The sequence below is a fragment of the Lates calcarifer genome, linkage group LG14 (assembly GCF_001640805.2).
Source record: "Lates calcarifer isolate ASB-BC8 linkage group LG14, TLL_Latcal_v3, whole genome shotgun sequence".
NCBI classification, from domain to species: domain Eukaryota; kingdom Metazoa; phylum Chordata; class Actinopteri; family Centropomidae; genus Lates; species Lates calcarifer.
This window is the reverse complement of record NC_066846.1, coordinates 2,317,695-2,338,482: the sequence shown is the minus strand read 5'-3', so window position 1 is coordinate 2,338,482 and position 20,788 is coordinate 2,317,695. Positions and strand designations below refer to the sequence as shown.

Below are 20,788 nucleotides of genomic sequence, written 5' to 3'. Positions count from 1 at the left end.
CACCAAGAATAAAACAGTTTGGAAAACATTGAATACTGGTGGTTTCCGTGACACAACAACAGTCATTTCTGGATAAGATATTGGCAGCTACCAGCAGTGCCTGCCAGAAAATATCAGTGTCAGCCATGCTGGAGCCATACTTTTAGCTGTGGTGTACAAGCTGTTGTATGCGTGCTTAGCGCCCACACTGCCAACAATGTGTGGAGAGTTACAACAGTGCTGTGTGTACACAACCATGAGGCTTTTGTTTGATTTGATTGCGGCAACAGATTGTCATCTGTTAAGCAGCTGCTGTCATGTGGATGTAGGTTGTGTGTGTTTTTCACTTCTGTTCTTTCCTGTTATTGTCCTTCCCTCTCTTCGACCACGCATCCGTCTCCTGACAGAATAACCTGAGCGATGTAGAGGTCTTGGCTCTGATGATTGCAACTCTCAGCCACGACTTGGATCACAGAGGAGTCAACAACTCCTACATACAGAGGTACAGCAGGAGAGCATGAGTCATATATAAATCATAAGTATATGTATGATTGTATATGCATGTGTGGGAGCAAGCTGTGTCCACTCTGTTGGTTTCTCACTTCCCGTGTGTGCGTGTGATGTCCAGGAGCGACCACCCACTGGCCCAGCTCTACTGCCACTCCACCATGGAGCATCACCACTTCGACCAGTGCCTCATGATCCTCAACAGCCCTGTAGGTGCACCCACTCACTCACACACATACGTAGGAAGCCTTGCAGTCAACCCATCATTCTTCTCATTGCACCAGTTAGAGCAAACATCAGTCTTACTTTGTCTAACAAGCAGCGCACTTCATTAGGTGCACAATGACAGCTGTGGTATGAACAGAGATTGTGCAGATCAGAGTGAAACTGCCTTCATCTGGATGTTACTTCGACACATACCACCTACCTAAACATTGCTGCAGACCGAGAACCCCTATCAATGCATTATCAATATAATATATTGATAAATGCAGCTTTAATCAACATTTTTAATATCAACCCTGAACCAGGTGACTCTGTAATGTAAAATGGGGAGTCACTGTGACCAAATCATAGAGAATTATTACCCAGCTCTGCAGCTCTACTGAGTTTTCCTCCAGTGCATTGTTCTGGTTTTACAGCCCATTTACGGTATCAGCCAGAGATGCACTCATCAACCCCCACAGGCAGCTGTTTCCCGCAAAAAAGCTCTGATTAAAAAAAAAAAGTACAGAGCACAGAGATAAAATGCCCATATACTGCTGCTGCCTCAACTGACCAGCTGTCTGCACTGAAGTTACGGTGACATGCAAAAGGAAGAGTTATCACTATCAATCGTGGATATGAGAATAGCAGCAGGAAGGCAGAAGGAACAAAAACGTCAGGCAGATTGTCTCTTCACACCCAGATTTTATCCTCATCACAGTTATGCAAAACATGACATTAGCTGCCCTTTCACAGCTGCAGCTGACTCGGTATGCAGCAGCTGAGCTCTTGGCAGGCACAATGAAGAGGCTGCATCTTCCTCCTCATGGTGTTCCTAGATGGCTCCCTGCTACCCTTAGAAACAATTATACTTTATAAAGCTCATTAAGTCTTTGATCTGCCATCGTCCTACAACAGCAACTATCAGATATCCATTTTCTCTCATTTATGTTATAGATTCCAGTTTAAAGGGTGGTCGTGGTTTTTCTGTTGCGGAAGCCAATCCATTGCCAATGCCAAAAAATCACTGAAGAAACTGACAATAATTAAATAATTGCCTGTAATGTAATGTGGAAAGTCATAAAAACTGGTAATGTGATAGTTTCCCCATAATGCAATAAAAGTGTTGAGCACATAAAGCAATAACTTTTTTGTGTAATGTAATAAGAATTATGTTTATCCTCACTAAAGCCTTTTATGCCTTGGGAACCTCTTTGTGCCAGTTAATTGAAACTAAGTCCCCCAAATTACATCCCTCACTGGCTTCCCACCCACCAACAATGTGGCTTACAAAGTCTGGCCAAGCTGTGGGCCTTCATGCCAGAGACTGAACCCAGCCCTCAGTGGAACCAACAGTTTTGGTTTGTGTTTTCTATTAATTTAAGTGTTTACTAAGTAGAGATTTACGCTTGACTAGATTTAAACTGGTCGTTGGTTAGGTTAGCATATTTGGATATTTTCCACTTATTTTAAATTGCATGTGCATATGCATAACAATATACATTACAAAAGATTGTTACTTAAGTTTCATATACCATATAAATGAATACATGTTCTCCTTATTTTTTACTGATTGCTTTTGATTGGACAGTGCTACAGATGTTTCCTAATGACTGATTTACTCAGTTCAAATCTTTACTATCCAGCAGACATTTCTTTGACACCAGCTGGTGGTTACTGAGAACTTAGGAAGGACCTCACATGGATTTAAGTATAGCTGGTTTGAGCAGCTGGTGGGGATGATATACTAATGTAACAGCAACAAAAAAATGTAATCACTGTTTACATTTTATGCAAAAACATATTTTGTTTTTCATCACAAGATACTGAGTGAGACATTTTACAGTGTAAAAAACGGCTTGTCAGCGCTCTCTGGTGGACAAACTATGTAATGGTGAAACCATTTCTACATGACCTTATTTTGTCTTTTCTGTACTGTTACAGACAGTAATATATCTGCAAAAAGCTAATATCTAGTTTAAATGTAACCTGTCGCTGTTGGGAGCACCGAGTAGGAAATCCTAACCACTTCCTTTGAACTGGAGTGGTCAAATAAAAGCCAAGCTATATGCATTTTTATAATTGGGTGAACTGAACCTTTAATTTTGAAAGTGCTTTACCACAGTGGTTTTATAGTGTAAGCCGTTACACACACAGGTGATGTGTACGTCACATAAAACTGTAATCAGACAGAAAGCACATGTCATCTTCAAACTAGGTCACAGTACAAATCAATTCAACCTCAGGCTGCCAGCACTCTCTCCATAAGAAAACAATAGCTTGATACTGGCTGCTAACAAGCCTTAATGCTGCTTGTGGCAGGATCCTGGCTCTTACTGTCTTATTTATTGCGCCTATTCTGCTCATTTTCCAGCTGCTAGCCTTTCACAGAACTCTCTGATAGCCCAATAAAATAGAGCGACTTACAGCCCGCTCTGATCTTTATGGCCTCAAAACAAACTCTAAATACACTCCTGGCTCCGCAGCACTGCTTAACCCCCGCCGCTGCTGGACACATTTAAACATATTCACACAGATACAAGTATACACACCCTGGTGCAGACCTTGTCACATGCAGGCTGATAAGCATTAGTGCAGTCGCACACACTTAAAAGCACCTGAAGTAGAAGGGATGTGGAATAATGTGTCAACACACATGCATATTAACACTCAAGACATGTGGACTGGATTCAGTTGTTCAGTTCATTTGTGTGTGTGCTTTAGTTGTCTACTGTTGTCACGGCAACCTTTTTAGTGGTCTATAACAGTGCAAACTGCGGTCAACTTTATCAGTGCATAGTATCTATTCCTTAGGGGGTTTCTATCTGACTCTTCATACATTCACACACACTGTCAAACTTTAATGTATGTACTCTGTATAAGTGTAAATCATTAAATAACATGCAGAGCTGTTTCTGCACTCACATATTTCCCTCTGTTCTCTCCCTCTCTCCAGGGAAACCAGATCCTAAGCGGTCTCTCCCTTGACGAGTACAAGGCCACTCTGAAGATGATCGAGAGGGCTATTCTGGCCACCGACCTGGCCTTGTACATGAAGTAAGTACCAAATGTCAAGCCCAGATGGAAGTCTGATTGGAGAGGGATAGAGAGGGGGACAATGGAGGAAGAAGTCAATTTAGTCAGAGCAGGGGAAGATTAGGGAGGTTATTTTCACTGGGGTGATTACATTCTTTCATCTCAGGAGCACAGCAAAGATCAGACCCTCCCCGTCCTTCCAGGACAATGAAATTAATTCATGTCTCTTAGATTAATATAAAGTGTAATAGAAATGTTTAAGATTAATCAGAAATGTTCCCCTTATACTCTCAATAGCTTAGAGATAATTTACACCTGCAGTCCCAGGCCAGGCCACTATTAACACACATTCAAACATTACATTCATATTACCGATGCACAACAGTACACACACATCACCTACATATCATCATTAGCTTTTTATCCTGAATTTTGTAACCTGCGTTAATTAATTTTTTGGCCAGTTGTGGGCAGCAGAACAAACTGCAAACAACACCTGACATTAAGTTACTATGAATGTGTTAGCAACTAACATCTTCCTGTTTAAACACAGGACATTTTCCTTCAGTTGTTTCCCTATGCTAGAACAACATTGCCTGCTCTTTACAACTGAAAATGACATCGACATGCACAGACATGAATGCTCAGTCTTCCACAGTAATCATTGTAAAACAAAGTGATTTTATGGTGCATTCACCCGAGATGGGATTTTTCGCTTGCATATCGCTTGTTTAAAACAGAAACATGTAACTGTTCATATGTCGACTTTGCAAGAATCAGCTACCACCTTAGTAAAAAACAACAAAGTATAACAGAAGTCAATGATAAATGATCTCAAGTTATTTATAAGGTAACAGACAAACGTGCGTTGAATCATTTGATTATCAGTTCACATGTGACAGCACAGGCCCAAGACAGTCTACTTTATTTCACTAGTCAGTGAGCTAGTGGCTTTCTCTCCCTTATTTTCCAACTGATGTACCAGGTGAAACATAACTCTCTGCAGACAGTGTTTTCATTCCAGTCGACTGCAGATGGTGCAGCTCTTAGTAACAAGCTACAACATGGCAGATAGTGTTGACCTTACAATCAAACTGAGGATCAAACTTATGTTCAGGTGGTGCAACAGGCTGCAGGCTCTTTAGCTGCTAAATGCTCCATTGCAGCTAGTTGCTAAGTTGTATTAATTTGTGAGCTTTTAAAAAAACACATCAAGTTTTGGATCTAAAATGAAACCAAGATTTGCAGCTGTGGTATATGTATTGTTCATTTAGTGGATAGTTAGTGTGCACATATACATTTGCAAATATTGAAACAAACTGGAGAACATTTAGCTAGGAACAGACAGACTGGTCATAGAACTCTGCTTTTAGCTTTCTCTCGCTAATTAGCAAATGAATCACCTCCCTGGGACTCTGAGGCAGAGCTTCAACATACAGTACATCACTGACCTCCTGAAAGCCTTAATGCACTTACTCTAAAGGCATCATCTGACCAGCCTGGTAGCTTTCTCTGCAGCTAAATTCTGAAGAGCAATAATACACTCAAATGACAGAAGTCAGTTTCAAATTGTTGTCATTTTTTAACAAGACTCATCTGAGTTTGTGCTAAGACAAAATAAAATCCGATATATAATCCACAATCAATATATTGGTGGATACACACATTACTAAACAGATGAAAAAGTGTAATAGATATCCACATGCTCACCTCTTCCTTCCTGCGTATTTCCACTTTTTAACTGTCCTCTCATCTCTCCTTCAACCATCTCTTCTTTCATTCCATTTCCCTCCTTTTTTCACCTCTTTCCCTTCATCTACCTCAGTAATTTCATCCCTTTTTCAGTCTAGACAGTGGGTGGTTGAGGAGGTAAATAGGTTATATATGAGGATAATTACCGCTGTGTCATTGTGTGTGTGTTTGTGTGTGTGTGTTGTCAGGAGGCGAGGGGAGTTCTTTGAGCTCACCAAGAACAGCCAGTTTGTTTGGGAGGACGAACATCACAGAGACTTACTGAGGTGAGTATGAATCCTTCCAAAAAATTTCTGTTTTAAACATTTGAAACAGTTCAACATGTTGAGAAGCACACACCACTCTCCAAGTATGAGACAAGAGGACCAATATCACTCTCATGTCTTTATGTTAAATACAGTTCTGGTGTCAGCTTAGCATATAGACTGGAAGCAGGGAGGAACAGCTTAGAAATACACCCACCAACACCACTAAAGCTCACTGATTAACATTTATCTTGTTTATTTAATGTATGGTTTTAGGATGAGTTACATGCTACAAACAGTATATCTATCTACCCAGCACCTCTATGCAGTGCCTCTCACTATGGTGTGGGTTGCCAGATATGATTTGTATGATGGTGCCAAACCTGGCAACCTTCAGTTTACCAAGTAATAGTTCCTGTAGGAAAACAGTGTTGCCAACTGTTTTCAATATAAAGTAGCTAAACCCTGTTGGAGGAAGGTTACACAGAGTGTGGAAGACATTGGAATAAACTGACCAATATAAACTCTTTGTATTTGAAAAAGAAAGACTTAGATAGTCAGCTTGTCACAGGGTATTTTTTTGTAGCTATAGGTTTCTAAAAGTCACCAAATTTAGTGAGAAAGTCACTAAGTTGGCAGCACTGTACGTAACAGCGCCACAGTAGCTGTTTGTCTCTGGTGTAGGTCTGAGGAGATCAGTGTGTGTCAATGTGTCTCCTCCTTCAGGTCAATGCTGATGACTGCATGTGACATCTCCGCCATCACCAAGCCCTGGCCAGTGCAAAAAAGGGTAAAGAAATTATACTGATTTCTCTTCAGCATGTTCTGTGTGTGTGTGTGTTTTGGCCTGTACCAGCATACTGTTTTCTGTCTTTGTCTTTCCTTTGTCTTTGGTTTCTGTGGCTAGTTTCTGACTGCTTGTCTTTCAGCAGTCTTGATCTAATGCTATTCATCCTTACACAGTCAGGAAAACAGCGAGATAATCACTGGCACTACAAGTCTGGTTTTGTCAAACTGCTCTGTCACTGTGACCAGGCTGCTTATTGTCACATCAGTGGCTTTGTACTCCCTGCTTACTGCTAATCACTTGACACCCATGGGAACAAACAAAATTACAACATACTGACATACTGTGCCAAAACCAAGCTGAAAACACAACATCTGGCATCATCTTACAACATTGTTGCAACAATTAAATTAGCTACCAGCCAAATGCATATGGATCTATACTTGGGGCAACTTGCCAGTTAACCAAACTAATAAATGTGTTGGCAAACAGTTGCCTATGTAAACATCCAGCTGATACAGAGCAACATTATCAGTCACTAGGAGTCATGTTTCTAGCCACTCCATATAAGTCCAATATTCATTCTACTCATAGCTCCAGTGTGGTCTCCACTAGCTCCTGGAGAAATGTCTCTTTACCTGCTAAATGCTGCACCATCTTCACCAGCTGGTTGTTGGTCTGTCTGTATTTATTGGTGAGCAGGTAGTGTGCCATGGGTTTATCAGAGCTGTTTCACTGATAATAGCTGCCTGAGTGATTATTTTCAGTGGATTTGTTACTATATGATATATGACCTTTCTGGTGCAAGACACTTATATGGACTTACAAGACACTGAATAATTACCATGATGGCTACATGACAAATAAATAAAAAAGGGACACCTTTCACATTACACACTTGATCAGTTGTTCACAAAAAATATTGTTTAGTGCGGCTTTAAATTAAAGCAGTAGTTCTTCAAGGGCTAAGTCTCTCCTGAATGACAGAGGACACGTCTCGTTACTTTCCGATAGCTTCCTTTAATATGTTACACCTTGGGCCGCATCCCAATCAGTGATGTCACAGCAGGTGTTTCTCATCAATCGTCAAAGGCAAAACACCTGCTGTGACATCACTGATTGGGATGTGGCCTTAAAGGCAACATGCTTAAAGCCCATAAAGTGCAGTGCAGCACTCTATCTTTATTTCACTTTATCTCAGTCTTAACTGTCACTCTGTCACACACTCTTCTGTATTTACTTCTCTGTCCTTCCCTCCCTCTTTCTGTTGCTCTCTCACTCACGTGCACACACACACACTTGTTTCATCGTACACCTTACCCATCACAGAGCTGTGTCCCCGTTGTTTGATCTCCCAGGTGACCTTCGTTAGTCTGCACCTCGTTAGGAACCACAAGCACAGTGAAGGGAGCTTCAGACACTCTGTATATGTGTGTGTGTGTGTGTGTGGTTGTGTGTGTTGGCAAGTGAGTGCTCATTAATGAAAACAGCTGTGCCCCTTGTCCTCAGATGACACCTTGAAAAACATTCGGGGCTGTAAACATGCACACACATGCAAATATATCCTCTCACTTAAACACACCCACACTAGCTTCTCATCCAGATTTCATGAACTGATTGTGCCTCTCTCAGACCTAAAGGGAAGATTACATACAAAAACATACTTTTTTCATTTGCCTAAGATTTTAACTTTGATTTTGAAGTTCCACTTTCACTTCAAGAAAACCTTTCAGATTAGTTTTATTCTGACTTCTGTTTGATCCATTGAAGCTCACCTAAATTGTGAGAAAAGAACTGGTAAAATATACCAGCATACAGCAGATTAAACAACCATAGATAGTTAAGGATGCACTAATCAATATTATTATATTGACACTGGAAAAAAATACTACATGACATGTGAAAGGCTTTTGTTTAACTTTTTTTTTAAAATGAAAGATTATTAAGATAATTTTTGGGGGCTTTATTTATACAGGACAGTGGAGAGAGAGTAGGGGAATGACATGCAGTAAAGGTCTGGCCGGACCGGGAGTCGATCCGGGGACCAGCTGCTTAGGGCAAAATGGCCCATGTGGTACACACCACCTTCCTTAATAATCTTGATACACCACTGTACACTACCTGCACAACACAATAAAGTTTGCTCTCATATGGTCTTAAGTCCAGTCTCACCTGGTCTTAGATTCATCTCAGTCTGACTTGCATTTGACTGGAATTTGATTCAGTCTTGAATTAAGATGACTTGGTCTAGGTCTCTACAGGAGCTTTGTCTGCCTCTTAGAGTGAGGAGACACTAGCTGCTGCCTAAGCAGTAACATGTTTCCGTGGCTACCATCATTGACTAGTTTTTTAATGAGTAATTTGTTATGCACAGAAATATTAATGTGTATATTTGAAGATAATGATTTTTTGTCATTATTTTCTTATTAGCTGGGTTAGGGTTAGGGTTAGGTTAGAGTAAGTCATCAGTTTCTTAATACTTCTTCCTCTTCTTCCAGAACTATTAGTCTCAGATGAAGGACAATTCCAGGTTATTACAAGTTGAATTGTACTTTCCTGTTTTGATCATAATGCTGATAATATTTTACCCATCAAAGTAATTGTTGAGATCTGGCAACAAGGCATCATTAGATCTTCTGAAAAGATGGTTAAGATTAGATTACAATTACAAAAGCAGAGTTGTAACAGTCTCTAATTCTCCTTCCTGTCTCTCTTGACATGGTCTTGATTTAAATGGCCTTAGTGTGTGCAAGCACCTTCCAAAATCAACAGAAATACATCTATGAATCCAGGAGTGGGTCTGTCTTGCTGTTGTTGGAAGTCTTATGAAGCGGCCCGTGGCCACTCAAGTTATTTTGACATGGAGCTAACTTGCTTTGCTGTGTGGACGTAAATTTTTTTTTTTTTTTTTTTTGGTGTTTTGACTGACATAAGGCTAAGTAAATAAAGACAAAGTTACTTAGCCTCACCAGTTAACATTTGCCTCATGCTTAGTGTTGGTTTTAGTCAGCTATAATAAGCTCTCTCTGTGGCCGAGTCCCCCTGCAGCTCCATAGTACTGAGCCTTGATTACAGACTCAATCAGCGAGCTGCAGATGGCTTCAACACACACATACACAGAGTGATACTGATTGAAGCCCGAGGCTGCAGTCAGATCTCATTTACCTCTCTGTAAACACACGCAGACCATTAACTTACTACCACTCTTTTGGCAGAACTCTCACCCTTTCTTACTCCATTTTCCCTTTGGTTTGTTCTTAATGCTCTACATACCTATTTATTCTTTAGTTCATTTATGTTCCTTCTTTCTAGCTGTTCCTTCCATGCTTCTGTTCTCGCTTGTTTCTTCAAATTGTTGCAATCTTCCTTGTCGTCTTTATGAGTATTCTTGGTCTTTTCCAGTCATTTCACAATATTAAAGTTTGACTCTGTTGATTCTGGCAGCAGGAGAAGCATGTTGTTGTCTCCATGGTAGATGTCCCAACCTTATTGCCAAGATCAGCCTCCTTAGGGTGTTCATTAAAACGCCTCCACTGAAATTCAAACCGCCACAAATATGCCAGAGAGTTTCTGAGGTTAAGTACAACAATAGAGCAGCACTGTGATTTGCATAGCTAAACACCCACCTGAGATGGAGTCGCATCCAAATCAAATTGAGGATTTGATAGAGATGATAGAGGAAACTGTGAAAGCTCAGTTCAAAAAGTGCAACCTTAACAGACTTTGTGTTTTCACTGAAAGTTCACTGAATCAACACATCTGCTTTAGGTTAAGGATTCTATATGAACTCGGCAGTCTCTTTCTCTTCTCTCTGATGCAGATTGCTGAGCTGGTGGCCACTGAGTTCTTTGAACAGGGCGATAAGGAGAGGCGAGAGCTGAACATTGAGCCTATTGTAAGTACTGTATATCACACCAGTGGTTATTTTGTCTGATAGTACAACATCCGCTGTGGTGTTCCTCTGGGATCTGTTTTGGGTCCTCTACTTTTTATTCTTCCTGCTGGTGCTGAGATCAAAAGGTGTGGCATCTCATTCAAAAGTTATTTTGATGATACTCAACAGTATGCTGCTGTGTTTGACTACTTGATTACTTTGTTTATCATTTTGTTCATAATTATGCAGCCCTATTGTCGTTATCTGAGCTGTCACTGTAACAGAATTCTCGATATTTTCCTCACTGGGTATCAGGAGATGAACACTGGTTTTTAATGACTTCTAAGCCTTTTTAATTAATCTACATTTCTGCATTACTGACTCCAGCAGCTTAACCCGCTGACTATCATTCAGTTAGTGATAAATTATACCTGCTCACCAAAGTTACATAGAGCAAGAACAGGTGATCAGGACGTAGAGTGGGAATAACAGAGGCTCTGCTTTCCCTACTACAAGTCAGTGTGCCATTAAAATGATTCTGAAGCAGTTATTTTCAGGCAAAAGAATTACGTAATGTTGCTTTAAATAATTAAAATTAATCATACATAAGAAATCTTTTATCAGTTCACAGAAGATTGCTAGTTTGTCTGCATCTCTATAGAGTTACAGTTTTGTCCTTATCTGGCTTAACCACTTTAATGTGCCCTTGTGTGGTCTCCTATCTCCATAAGCAATCTAAAATTCTGCTGCCAGACTGTCTAGCAACACCACAGGGAGTTTTGCATATATTTGCATAATGATTCTAAAATCCTTTGATTAGTTTTTAAATCATCATTTTGGCTTGCTCAAGGTTTAGATTTAGCTACTGTATTGATAAGATGATTGAAAGAAAATAAATTGATCATTTGTTTAATTTTTAAGTTTTTTGCAGGTTCCATCTTCTCAAGTGTGAGGATTTGCTGCTTTTCTTTGTCATGAATGAAATGAATGAAAAATCTTTCAGTCAGAGAAAACAAACATTTTTAAGACTGTCACCTTTAGGTCTGGGGTATTATGATGTGACATTTCATTATCATAATTGACAGTGAAAACAATGTTAGTTCCAGGCTCATCTTTGATCAGGTCATGCGTCTGTCCTTCTAACTTTTTACAATATTGGAAAGGCTGTGCTCTGTAGGCATGGCTCTTCTCCTTGATACAGCCTGCCAAAGGAACTTAACATACTGACAAAGGAGCTGAGGACAGCAGAAAATATTGCCATTTGAAGAATTTGAATGTAGATATTTTTGTATTCTTCTGATGTGGTTTCCATATTTTTTTTTCATGGTTTCACTTTAGGACCTGATGAATCGTGAGAAAAGAGATAAGATTCCCAGCATGCAGGTGTCCTTCATTGATGCCATCTGCATCCAGTTATACGAGGTAATTCAACACGTTTTACTCTTTCTATCTCTGGAAACCTCTCTACCTACTGAACAGTCTGAAAAGGCATTTTGCCAAAAGCAATAGTGGACATTTATCCTATTATTATCACATTGTGGAGAAAAGTGAAAGGAGTTAAGCAAATGAACATTGTATTTAATAACAATGCTTTTTAAAAATAAAATGTGTCTGTCGCTGTCACAGACCTTGGCGGGCATGTCAGAGTACTGCTCCCCATTGTTGGAGGGATGTCAGAAAAACCGGCAGCATTGGAAGCGTTTGGCCGAGGAGTGCGAGAAGGGACTGGGCAACGGCTTGGTGTGATCCCAAAGCCAAAACCAACACAAATTCCCAGGGTTCTCCCTGTCCAACCTGGTCTCACAAAGTTTCATGAAATTAGCATGATATGCAGTACACGGAAGAGAGAACAAATTAGATGTTTTGGGCAAAGAAAGTTAACAAAAGTTGAACTTCTGTGGCGAAAAAACCCACTAGATTTGGTTTGGTAGAGAAAGGGCACAACTTGCCTTTAACAATCTTAGAGCAGGTTCAGGTCCCAACTTATTTTCATAGATTTGTCCATCCTTCCAATTTGTGCTAATTAGCATGTACTCAACAAGATAATAGCTAAGATCTGGGAATACAGAGGCATTACTAAACAAGTGCTTTGAGCTAAATGCTAAGATAAGCATGCAACACAAAGGCACAGTGGCGAGGTACTGTATTTATATATATATATATATATATATATATATATATATACTTTCCCACATTCATCATATTAATTCAACGTGATAGCATTATAATATGTGCTAGTTAGCGCTAAAGACAAAGTACAGCTGATAATTTTGCAAGCATTTAGACTTCAGCAAAGTATCACTACAGGAAACGTCAGGGATCTCTAAATCATTACTATTTATCCTCTGGGAACCATGAACGTCAGGACAACTTTCATGGCAATTCATCTCGTAGATGTTCAGTTATTTCAGTCTGGACCAAACTGACAGACCAACACTGACATACTTAGAGCCAGACTGCAGATGCCCCATGTTTGCTAACCACAAAGCCAACAAAAAATCTAGTCAGCCAAAGTATTCTGTAAGAGAGAACAAAGGTGAATAACAAAATTATCAGCCAAAAGGTCTGCTGAAAACATCCACCACAGTTTACTAGACTTACTGAACTGTAGTTCAGCACCATGAAAGATTATTACTGACATGTTTCTTTGAGGTGTGCTCAGTTTTAGCTTGTTTACAGCTTGACCTGATGGTGACTCCTCATTGCTTGCCCTGCCAGACCGTGTTGTAGTAATTTCATCATCTTCCCAGATCTCAATAATTTTACTGAGTACATATGACAAATAACCAAAACTATGAAAATAAGACTTAAGCCTAATATAAACCTTCAAATAAATTCTTACATTAGCTTATTTAAGCCGTTAGCTAAGTCACATGACACACAGGTGAGAATGTGTCATCACTGCTCATTTCATCAAACTCTGTGAGACTTGTCTTCCTGTTGTCACCATTCCTTTATAGCTGTCACTCACCAGAGACAATAACAGAGTCAGCACTAAGCTATATTTATTATCATAGCCATTTTTATTTTTGCACAGAGTGGCTTTCATCTTGAAGTCTCACCTACACTATCTCTCACAGGTAGTGAATTTTAGGGGAACACTGAGTGGTAAGACATTGATCCTTAGGGATCAGCACCATTCCAGTGGGCTACAGATATTGTACTTACTATATACTTTACATAGTTGTCACAATAATGACTGATATGCTTGTTAAATGTGTCTTTGTTCACAGCACACACACTACAAGGGTTTGAGTCTTTTGTAACATTTTTTTTTCACTCATTGTCTTAACTATTGCATATTTATTTTTGTTTTATATATTTATTAGAGTTTCTATATTGTAAGGTCATCCTTTTGTCAAGAGCACACAGTTCTTTATATAGGAAATGTAGTTTTCATACCTAAAAATCCCATCTCTGCTTTTTGAAGGATCTTTCTTAGGAACAACTCTTTCAGATGACATTTGGAAATGTACTGTATTGTGTCTTTGTTTTTGTTTTTTTTTTTCAAAATGTAAAATAGCCAAAGACTAGGCAATTTCAAAGTGAAATTGGTCTAGATTCTTCCACTGCCTTGTTGTGATAAAATAGGACCAATTCACAATTAAAAGAAGAAAATATTTTATTTGTTCACATCTTTCTGCACCCATTAATGCCTGTCCCCTATAAAAGGCTGTTTTTTTTTTTTTTTTACATCCCATTTTTATAACTGAATGATGGAGAAGCGTTTGCATTGTGATCAGCCTGACCAAACTGTGTTGTGATGAGACGTTCCTTCCACATAAAATCATTCTAAATGTATTGGGGGGTATATGCTGACACAGGTTTAAATCACTCTCTGTCACATGGCAGAAATTAGTGCTGTCGAATGGTTAAAACTTTTTAGTATATTGCAATTTTGGTGACACATGGCCAAACGGTTCAGCCTGTAGAGCAGTGGTTCCCAACCTGGAACCCCCCAAAGCGTCCAAAGATAAATTTGATAAAGATAAAGTTTATAAATCTGAGCAGCAACTCAACAATAAAGTATTGAGGTTTGATAGTCAGCCTGCCCACACTCCCTAACCTGTGATCAAGGACAGTTTTCTTTTCAGGGGTCCCAAATCAAACAGGTTGGGAACCAATGCCATGCAGCTGCAGTTTTCTGTGAGCAAATTAACCCAACAACCATGTCAAAAATGCCTCCAGGATAAAACGAACCCCAGGTGTTCCAGTGATTCTGCTCAGTGGTAAGCAGCAAAGGGCTTCTACTGGATATATGCCAGTGGATAACAGTGTGGGACCACAGTTGTGCATTACCCACTAAAACCCCAGATTTCATCCTCTGCTTTGAAATATACAGCCATGTTTTGTTGTAATTACCAGTTTTCCTTTAAAACAGGGATTGAAGGTTTTTGACGATAAAGATGTTGGTCATTTACTCACACTCCCACATTCAGTTGCCATTCTTCAGATCATTTTAGTCTTATACAAAACTTCAATACTCTGCACGCACAACAACAGGTGCCACCTATGTGCATTTTATTAACAGCAACAAACAGGCCAGGCAGCCTGGTCTTAACTAAAGCACTTTTGTAGACGCACATGCTCAGAAAGCTCATTTGTATCTGTGGTTGTTTTGTACTTAGAATACGTCTCCAGGACTGTAGTACATGTGCCTGTTGCCTAACCTCTGTGCTTTTTCAAAGAAACAAAATATCTATTATTTCCTCACTGCTTCAGCCTCTGGGTTGTTTCAGAGAAGTTTCTCTTTGTTTTGTTGCATGTATATGAGAGGGCATTACACCAGAGAGGAAGGGTTTTTTTAAAAAAAAAAAAAGAAGAGGTTTGTGGGTGTTTACTGCAGGTGACATAATGTGATATGCTGATATGGTACTGTTATGAAGGAGGTGTTCCACATTTGCAACTGTTGACACCACTGAACACTGTGAGCCAAGTAAATGGTATGTCCCATTAAAGAATAATACTTATTTTCTATGTGTACTGTGTATTGTTCTATAATTTGCAAAAAGTTTTTACACTACAAAGACACGCAATCACCATGAGCCGACTTCAGACTCAAAATTGTTTATGTTGCACTGCCACCTGTTGGTGTAAAGCTGTAATACCACAAAAGAGCCCAGCTGATAGAGCCAAATCACATTTATTTTTTAATGACGTTTTATAAAAGTTTAACATATAAACCACTAAGCTTCTAAAACAGAGCCTGACAACTTGAGCGAATGGGGAAACAACATTTAAGAAAAGATTGTTCCTAACAGACAAATGACTGCTTATGAGAAATATTTACATCAGTGTAGACAGAAGATTGTCCACACATCCTCCTCAAAAAAAACATGAGACAAGATTCTGAAAGGGAAAGTGGGAGAACACAGCACACAGGACAGACACAGATAGCGAGGTAGGGCAGGGCAGTGTAAAATCTACTGTTGTCTATAAAGGGCAGTGGTTGGTGCTATATACAGCTCACAGGGTGTTGGGGGATGTTTAAACGGAGTCCGTCCTCTTGTACGCCACCATGCTGTTCACTTTGTGGATGGAGGTGGTGAAGGAACGTAAACGCACCTCCTCTGATTGGTCGATGATCTGTGGCCCTGACTCTTCCCACTTGTCTGGAACCACCAGGTCTTTGTCTGTGTAGACCAGGAGGTCAAACGCACCTGAAAGAGGGGGTGAGAGGGTCCAAAGGATTATTCAGCTGCCTCATTTACATGCCCACAATCCAAAACTGAAACTAAGACAAACTGAAGTTTGTTGTGTGTGTGGTTACTCACATGGCGTCTCCAGCAGCGGCAGGAAAGTAACTGTGGCTGTTATCTGTCTGATGACAGAGCGGATCTCATCCTGAATGGTCTTAATGGACTTCTCTCTGGGAGCACTGGGAAACACAGGCAAACTCAATGAACACACATTATCTAAAGTACTGTGCACATACACAGTGAAGAAGAGCAGTGTCCAAGTGAGAACTGTCAGGGGATAAATGGCCACCATGAACATGTGTACACCTGTATGAGCGGGCAAAGCATTGCTCTCTATTCACAGGACACCCCTCAATACTCTGCCTTCTCTATTCCGTCTGTGGCTCAAATGGTTCCTTCTGAAGATGTAAATCTTCAGATTTAATAACAAATATATTATGTAATTTTCAAAACAATTTTCAAAGCAATATAATTTCCCAAATCAGCCGGTCGCTGTAGATCTTATATTACTCAAACAGGAGGAAATGGTGCATTTGTCGAGGATTTTCAGAGGTGGATTAATTCACATTTGGAGCAGCAGGAGAGTGTGTGTGGGATTGAGTCCAAATAAGCTGCAGTGTGTGTGTCCAGAGCAGCATGGTGGCTCACTGATGTGATTAATGATGGGGCTCTGCAGCACAGAGATACACACACAATACTTGTTAGTAAGATCACTGGGATTGGTTAATTACAAGTTAAACTGATAAATGTGTGTGTGTCACTCTGACAGATGAGTCATGGCTGCCACCTGCTGGTGTCTCACTGAACTACCACTTGAACATATAATTTTGCCTCTAAGTGTTACAAAGCCATTAAAAACTCATCATCATTATTTGCCACCTAAACTCAGAGCAGCTTCAAATCAACTGTTCAACTGTGTAAAGAGTGCTGTTGAATAACCTACAGCTTCTCAGACTGTTCAAGGACAAATAGACAACGGAGGTGCTGACCTGCTCTCCTTGGCCGACTTGTCACACTCGATGTCAAACTGCCATCTCTCCAGCACCTCGTTGGTTTCCAGACACGTGATCACCAACACCAGCTTCTGCACTGTGCACTCAAACAGCCACTCTGCAACACAGACATCAACCACAGTTTGAATGGGACCTATTACAATACTGCCCCTCTTCAGTCAGGACAAAATAAAAACAGTCAAATATATACATTCATTCATTCATTTAAGAGTCAACCTTTAAGAACAAGAGACAGATTCCACTCCATCATAAATCCATCCAAAAAAAGAACACAATACTTTGAAAACAATGCTAAAATATATACTTGAAATAAACGGTTGATTAATGGATTAGCTGAGTGACTTTTGAGAACTGGTAAATCATTTATCTGTTTTAAAGTAACAATGCCAAAATTCTCTAGTCTTTGTCTCATGTCATAGTACACAGAGTATCTTGTAATTTAGGCTCATTAGTTGACCTATAACACAAACTACTCATTACTGTCATAATACACCAATCCATTGTTTGCCAACTACTGTTATATAACAGAAGCTGGGGTAATATCCACATGGTTGACAGAATGCAACTGCTTTGTTTATTTCTCATTAATTTACCACTAAAGTCATTACATCTGACATTTGAAGGTTGTCTGTGTGTAGCAAAGACCAACAACATTTAAAACAGATACATAATCGCTCATGTTTTCTCAAAATGGCAGAGAATTTCTAAGTAGCAGCAATCCCAGGGGAAAAATCCCAGGGGAAAACCCAAGAGTGGGGCTTTTAAAGAAGAAACCAACAAACCACTGAGGCTACCTTTGAGCTGAGATACCACATTGGTCAGGTAGTTCTTCAGTTTGGGATCAGTGGTGAGCTGAAGGCTCATGTCATAGTGGGTGACTCTGGTGAATGTCTCTGGAGGATAGATGCCCCGCTGGTACAGGATGCTGTTGATACCAAATGCTGCGTTGGAAAGAATGAATCACGTTATTCATACAAGAGGAAAAGTGATTAGTCACGTGGCTATCAGTTCAATTCAAAGGAGCGATACAGAAAAAGAACCAAAATACACTGTATGCAGCAGTACATGTGTAAAATATTAACTTGGGCCGACGAATGTAGATTAAACACATCGATAAATGTGTGTAAAGTTAGCATGTATAGCACTTGTTTTACTAGCAAAAGATACATTTCGTGAACATTAACCTACATCTCTCCCAAAGAGGTTATATTCCTCTGGTGAATTCAGTATATACAACAAACCAAACAACAATCAACATAACACAGTTTTAACAGAACTGCTTCGCATGTTAGGTTTGTTAAACTCTACTTCTTCACCAGTAAAGTCTATGGGGGCGGTGCACGTTAGGTTGAACACGACCCGTTAACATTTTAACAAAACAAACTGACTTTGGGAGGTTGGTCTGTTCAAATGAATTGTCTGTCAAAATGAAAAGAAGAGCTCAGACACTTTCGATCAAGCACTTTATTTTCTTGTTTTTTTTTTTTTTTTTTAATGGAACTCAGCCTGCAGTGCCGCTGAAGCTACACTAAAGGCCCTTTAGCATTAGCACTGCATGCCTGCGTGTCTACACAGTTTAAAACGGGCTGATGAAATAACAAATAAACCCGAATACTTACAGAAGAACTCGGCCACAAGCTCCGCGCTTCCTTTTAGAGTGATACCTTTCAATGTGCTGGTCATTTTCTTAACACTTTTGGTTAAATTCTCGACAATGAACCTTTGTTGTGTTTTTTCTGTCTTTGCTTCAACTACCCGCCGCCCAGTTTGAAATTTGTCAGCTGCAACTGTTGCGCATGCGCGAATGCTTTCGGCGCATGGTTGATGACGTATATAAAGCGCTTACAATTTCTTGACGCTAGAGGGTAGTATATGATAACTCAGCCATGCTATCCATGGTTATCAGCAAGAATCTGAGGTTTTATTCTGTTTTCATTTTTCAATATCACTTTTATTTTCATACTTTTTGTGACAGTGAAGTGATTTTAAATCCTCATTGCATGATGGGGGATCAAGTGGCTTTTCCTGACCTACGCATTGCATCAGTTGGTCAAAATTGCATTTCACTTTCATCACATTAATCTCAATTTTATTATATGTATTATATGTCAGAACATGTGGCCCATTTTTTAAAGTCAGATACTAACTTCACCTGCAAATATTTTAAAGCTCACTCTGCTCTCTTTTCAGTGGAAACCCCACTGCTTCCCCGCCAGCTGAAGGAAGAGGTGACTGTAAAAACCCACTGCAGTGAAGTCATCATACAGAGCATATTTCACAGCCTGCTTCTTGCTCATTGACAGGCCTTTTTTCCCTACCACAGGCACTCTGCCATTCATCACTAACCTCACCAAAAGCCCCATGAACACTGACAAATAGGAAACACTGAAACCCCCCCCTCCCTCATGGGAATTCAAAAGGCTCTGCATAAGCTGCAAAATACAATCGAACAACCTCTGTGTCTCTGTTGCATTAAGTTACCTGGCCTCAGTACAGTTATTAAGTATACTAAACCCTTCCATAACAGGGGTGGGGGGTGCTGGGCAACCCTGTATAGTTCCAAAAACACAAATACAATTTACAATGACAATGTTTTAGTAACTGATATAAATCTGCTGCAGTGGGTGGAGAGCTTTGGTTCTTAAAAGAGATAAAAGTTGGGATATGAGTAATAAATCTAAATCTCATTAGCCTTTGTGCTTTGGGAATACGACTTCACTGTTAATGTTTTATTTACTTTTTGCATGTCTCCTTTGAATTATTCATGCTTGAATTGTAATACTTAGCCACACAAACAGCTAATACATTAACAGACATGCAAACACCAATTTGATAAATTTACATAGAGTCATGCAATCTGTAATCCCTAAAACAGTATTGGCTGGTTTGTGGTCATTTTTCAGCCCTGCCTACAGATTCAAGAGCCAAGTGTTACAACACAGACTCCAGTCGTAGTGTGAAACCCAACTGGTGTCACTTTAACAAGTCTCTGCTGGTCTAAACTAACAACCCTATGGTTTTATATCGAAAGACCTCAGCGCCACAGTCATGTTTCATAACAGAGACTGTGGGTACTGGCATCAAGCCCTCTCAAAGAAAAGCTTCTCTATCTGTCTGGCATCGTGAAAGTGATATATCCTTTGCTTGTTCTCTCTGCATATAAATGATTTGGTAAGTTTTTCTAGCTGTTCAGCTGCACAGAAGAAGTGAGGAATTTAAGAGACTGACAAACAGATGTTGGCCTTTCATTGAAATTCTGTAAACCCGATCAGTCAGTCAGTCGTCCACCTCCGATATGATGGTGACCGCTCCCTCCCCACAACTATGAACTATGAACAGTTCTTGTGGAAAACCTGCAACAAAGTGTTCTTTTCTTTAGACATTTTAAAAATATTTAATCAACCTTTTAAAGATATTCTAATCAGAAAAAAGAGGAAATTCAAATGTATTTATATTTTTTAGTTATGGCCCAATGTACTGTACGTTAGTGTTCATAAAGGCACATGACTTGACTGTGCTGTTCACTGGTGCAAAATCTGTGTGGAAAGGTTCAATTTCAATAGTAAAACATGCTGTTAACCAACTGAGAGGGGCATGTACCCAAAGACACTTCCATAAGTGATTTGTGTTATTCTGACTGTGCATATTAGAGCTTTTAGCCAATCAGATTTCAGCCCCGTTCAGAGTCAACA

General features: G+C 39.8%; 2 protein-coding genes across 4 annotated transcripts in view; one reads left to right on the top strand and one right to left on the bottom strand.

Moving 5' to 3' along the window:
* Positions 1-15,354, top strand: part of pde5ab (phosphodiesterase 5A, cGMP-specific, b) — an 84,864-nt gene extending 69,510 nt beyond the window's left edge. For all 3 annotated transcript variants that reach the window (XM_018674320.2, XM_018674318.1, XM_018674317.1), the window contains exons 15-22: positions 387-481; positions 608-695; positions 3,647-3,747; positions 5,667-5,744; positions 6,450-6,513; positions 10,331-10,405; positions 11,723-11,806; positions 12,011-15,354. In XM_018674320.2, the coding sequence (XP_018529836.1) occupies positions 387-481; positions 608-695; positions 3,647-3,747; positions 5,667-5,744; positions 6,450-6,513; positions 10,331-10,405; positions 11,723-11,806; positions 12,011-12,130 (705 nt within the window). In that variant the 3' untranslated portion in view covers positions 12,131-15,354. The remainder of the gene's footprint in view (positions 1-386; positions 482-607; positions 696-3,646; positions 3,748-5,666; positions 5,745-6,449; positions 6,514-10,330; positions 10,406-11,722; positions 11,807-12,010) is intronic.
* A 157-nt stretch (positions 15,355-15,511) lies between these two features.
* On the bottom strand, positions 15,512-18,887 carry mad2l1 (MAD2 mitotic arrest deficient-like 1 (yeast)). Its single transcript, XM_018674321.2, has 5 exons — positions 18,716-18,887; positions 17,891-18,037; positions 17,073-17,193; positions 16,159-16,262; positions 15,512-16,044 (listed from the first exon to the last, which is right to left on the bottom strand). The coding sequence occupies exons 1-5, from the start codon at positions 18,777-18,779 to the stop codon at positions 15,872-15,874; spliced, it is 609 nt and encodes a 202-aa protein (XP_018529837.1). The 5' UTR covers positions 18,780-18,887; the 3' UTR covers positions 15,512-15,871.
* Between the last annotated feature and the right edge of the window lie 1,901 nt (positions 18,888-20,788).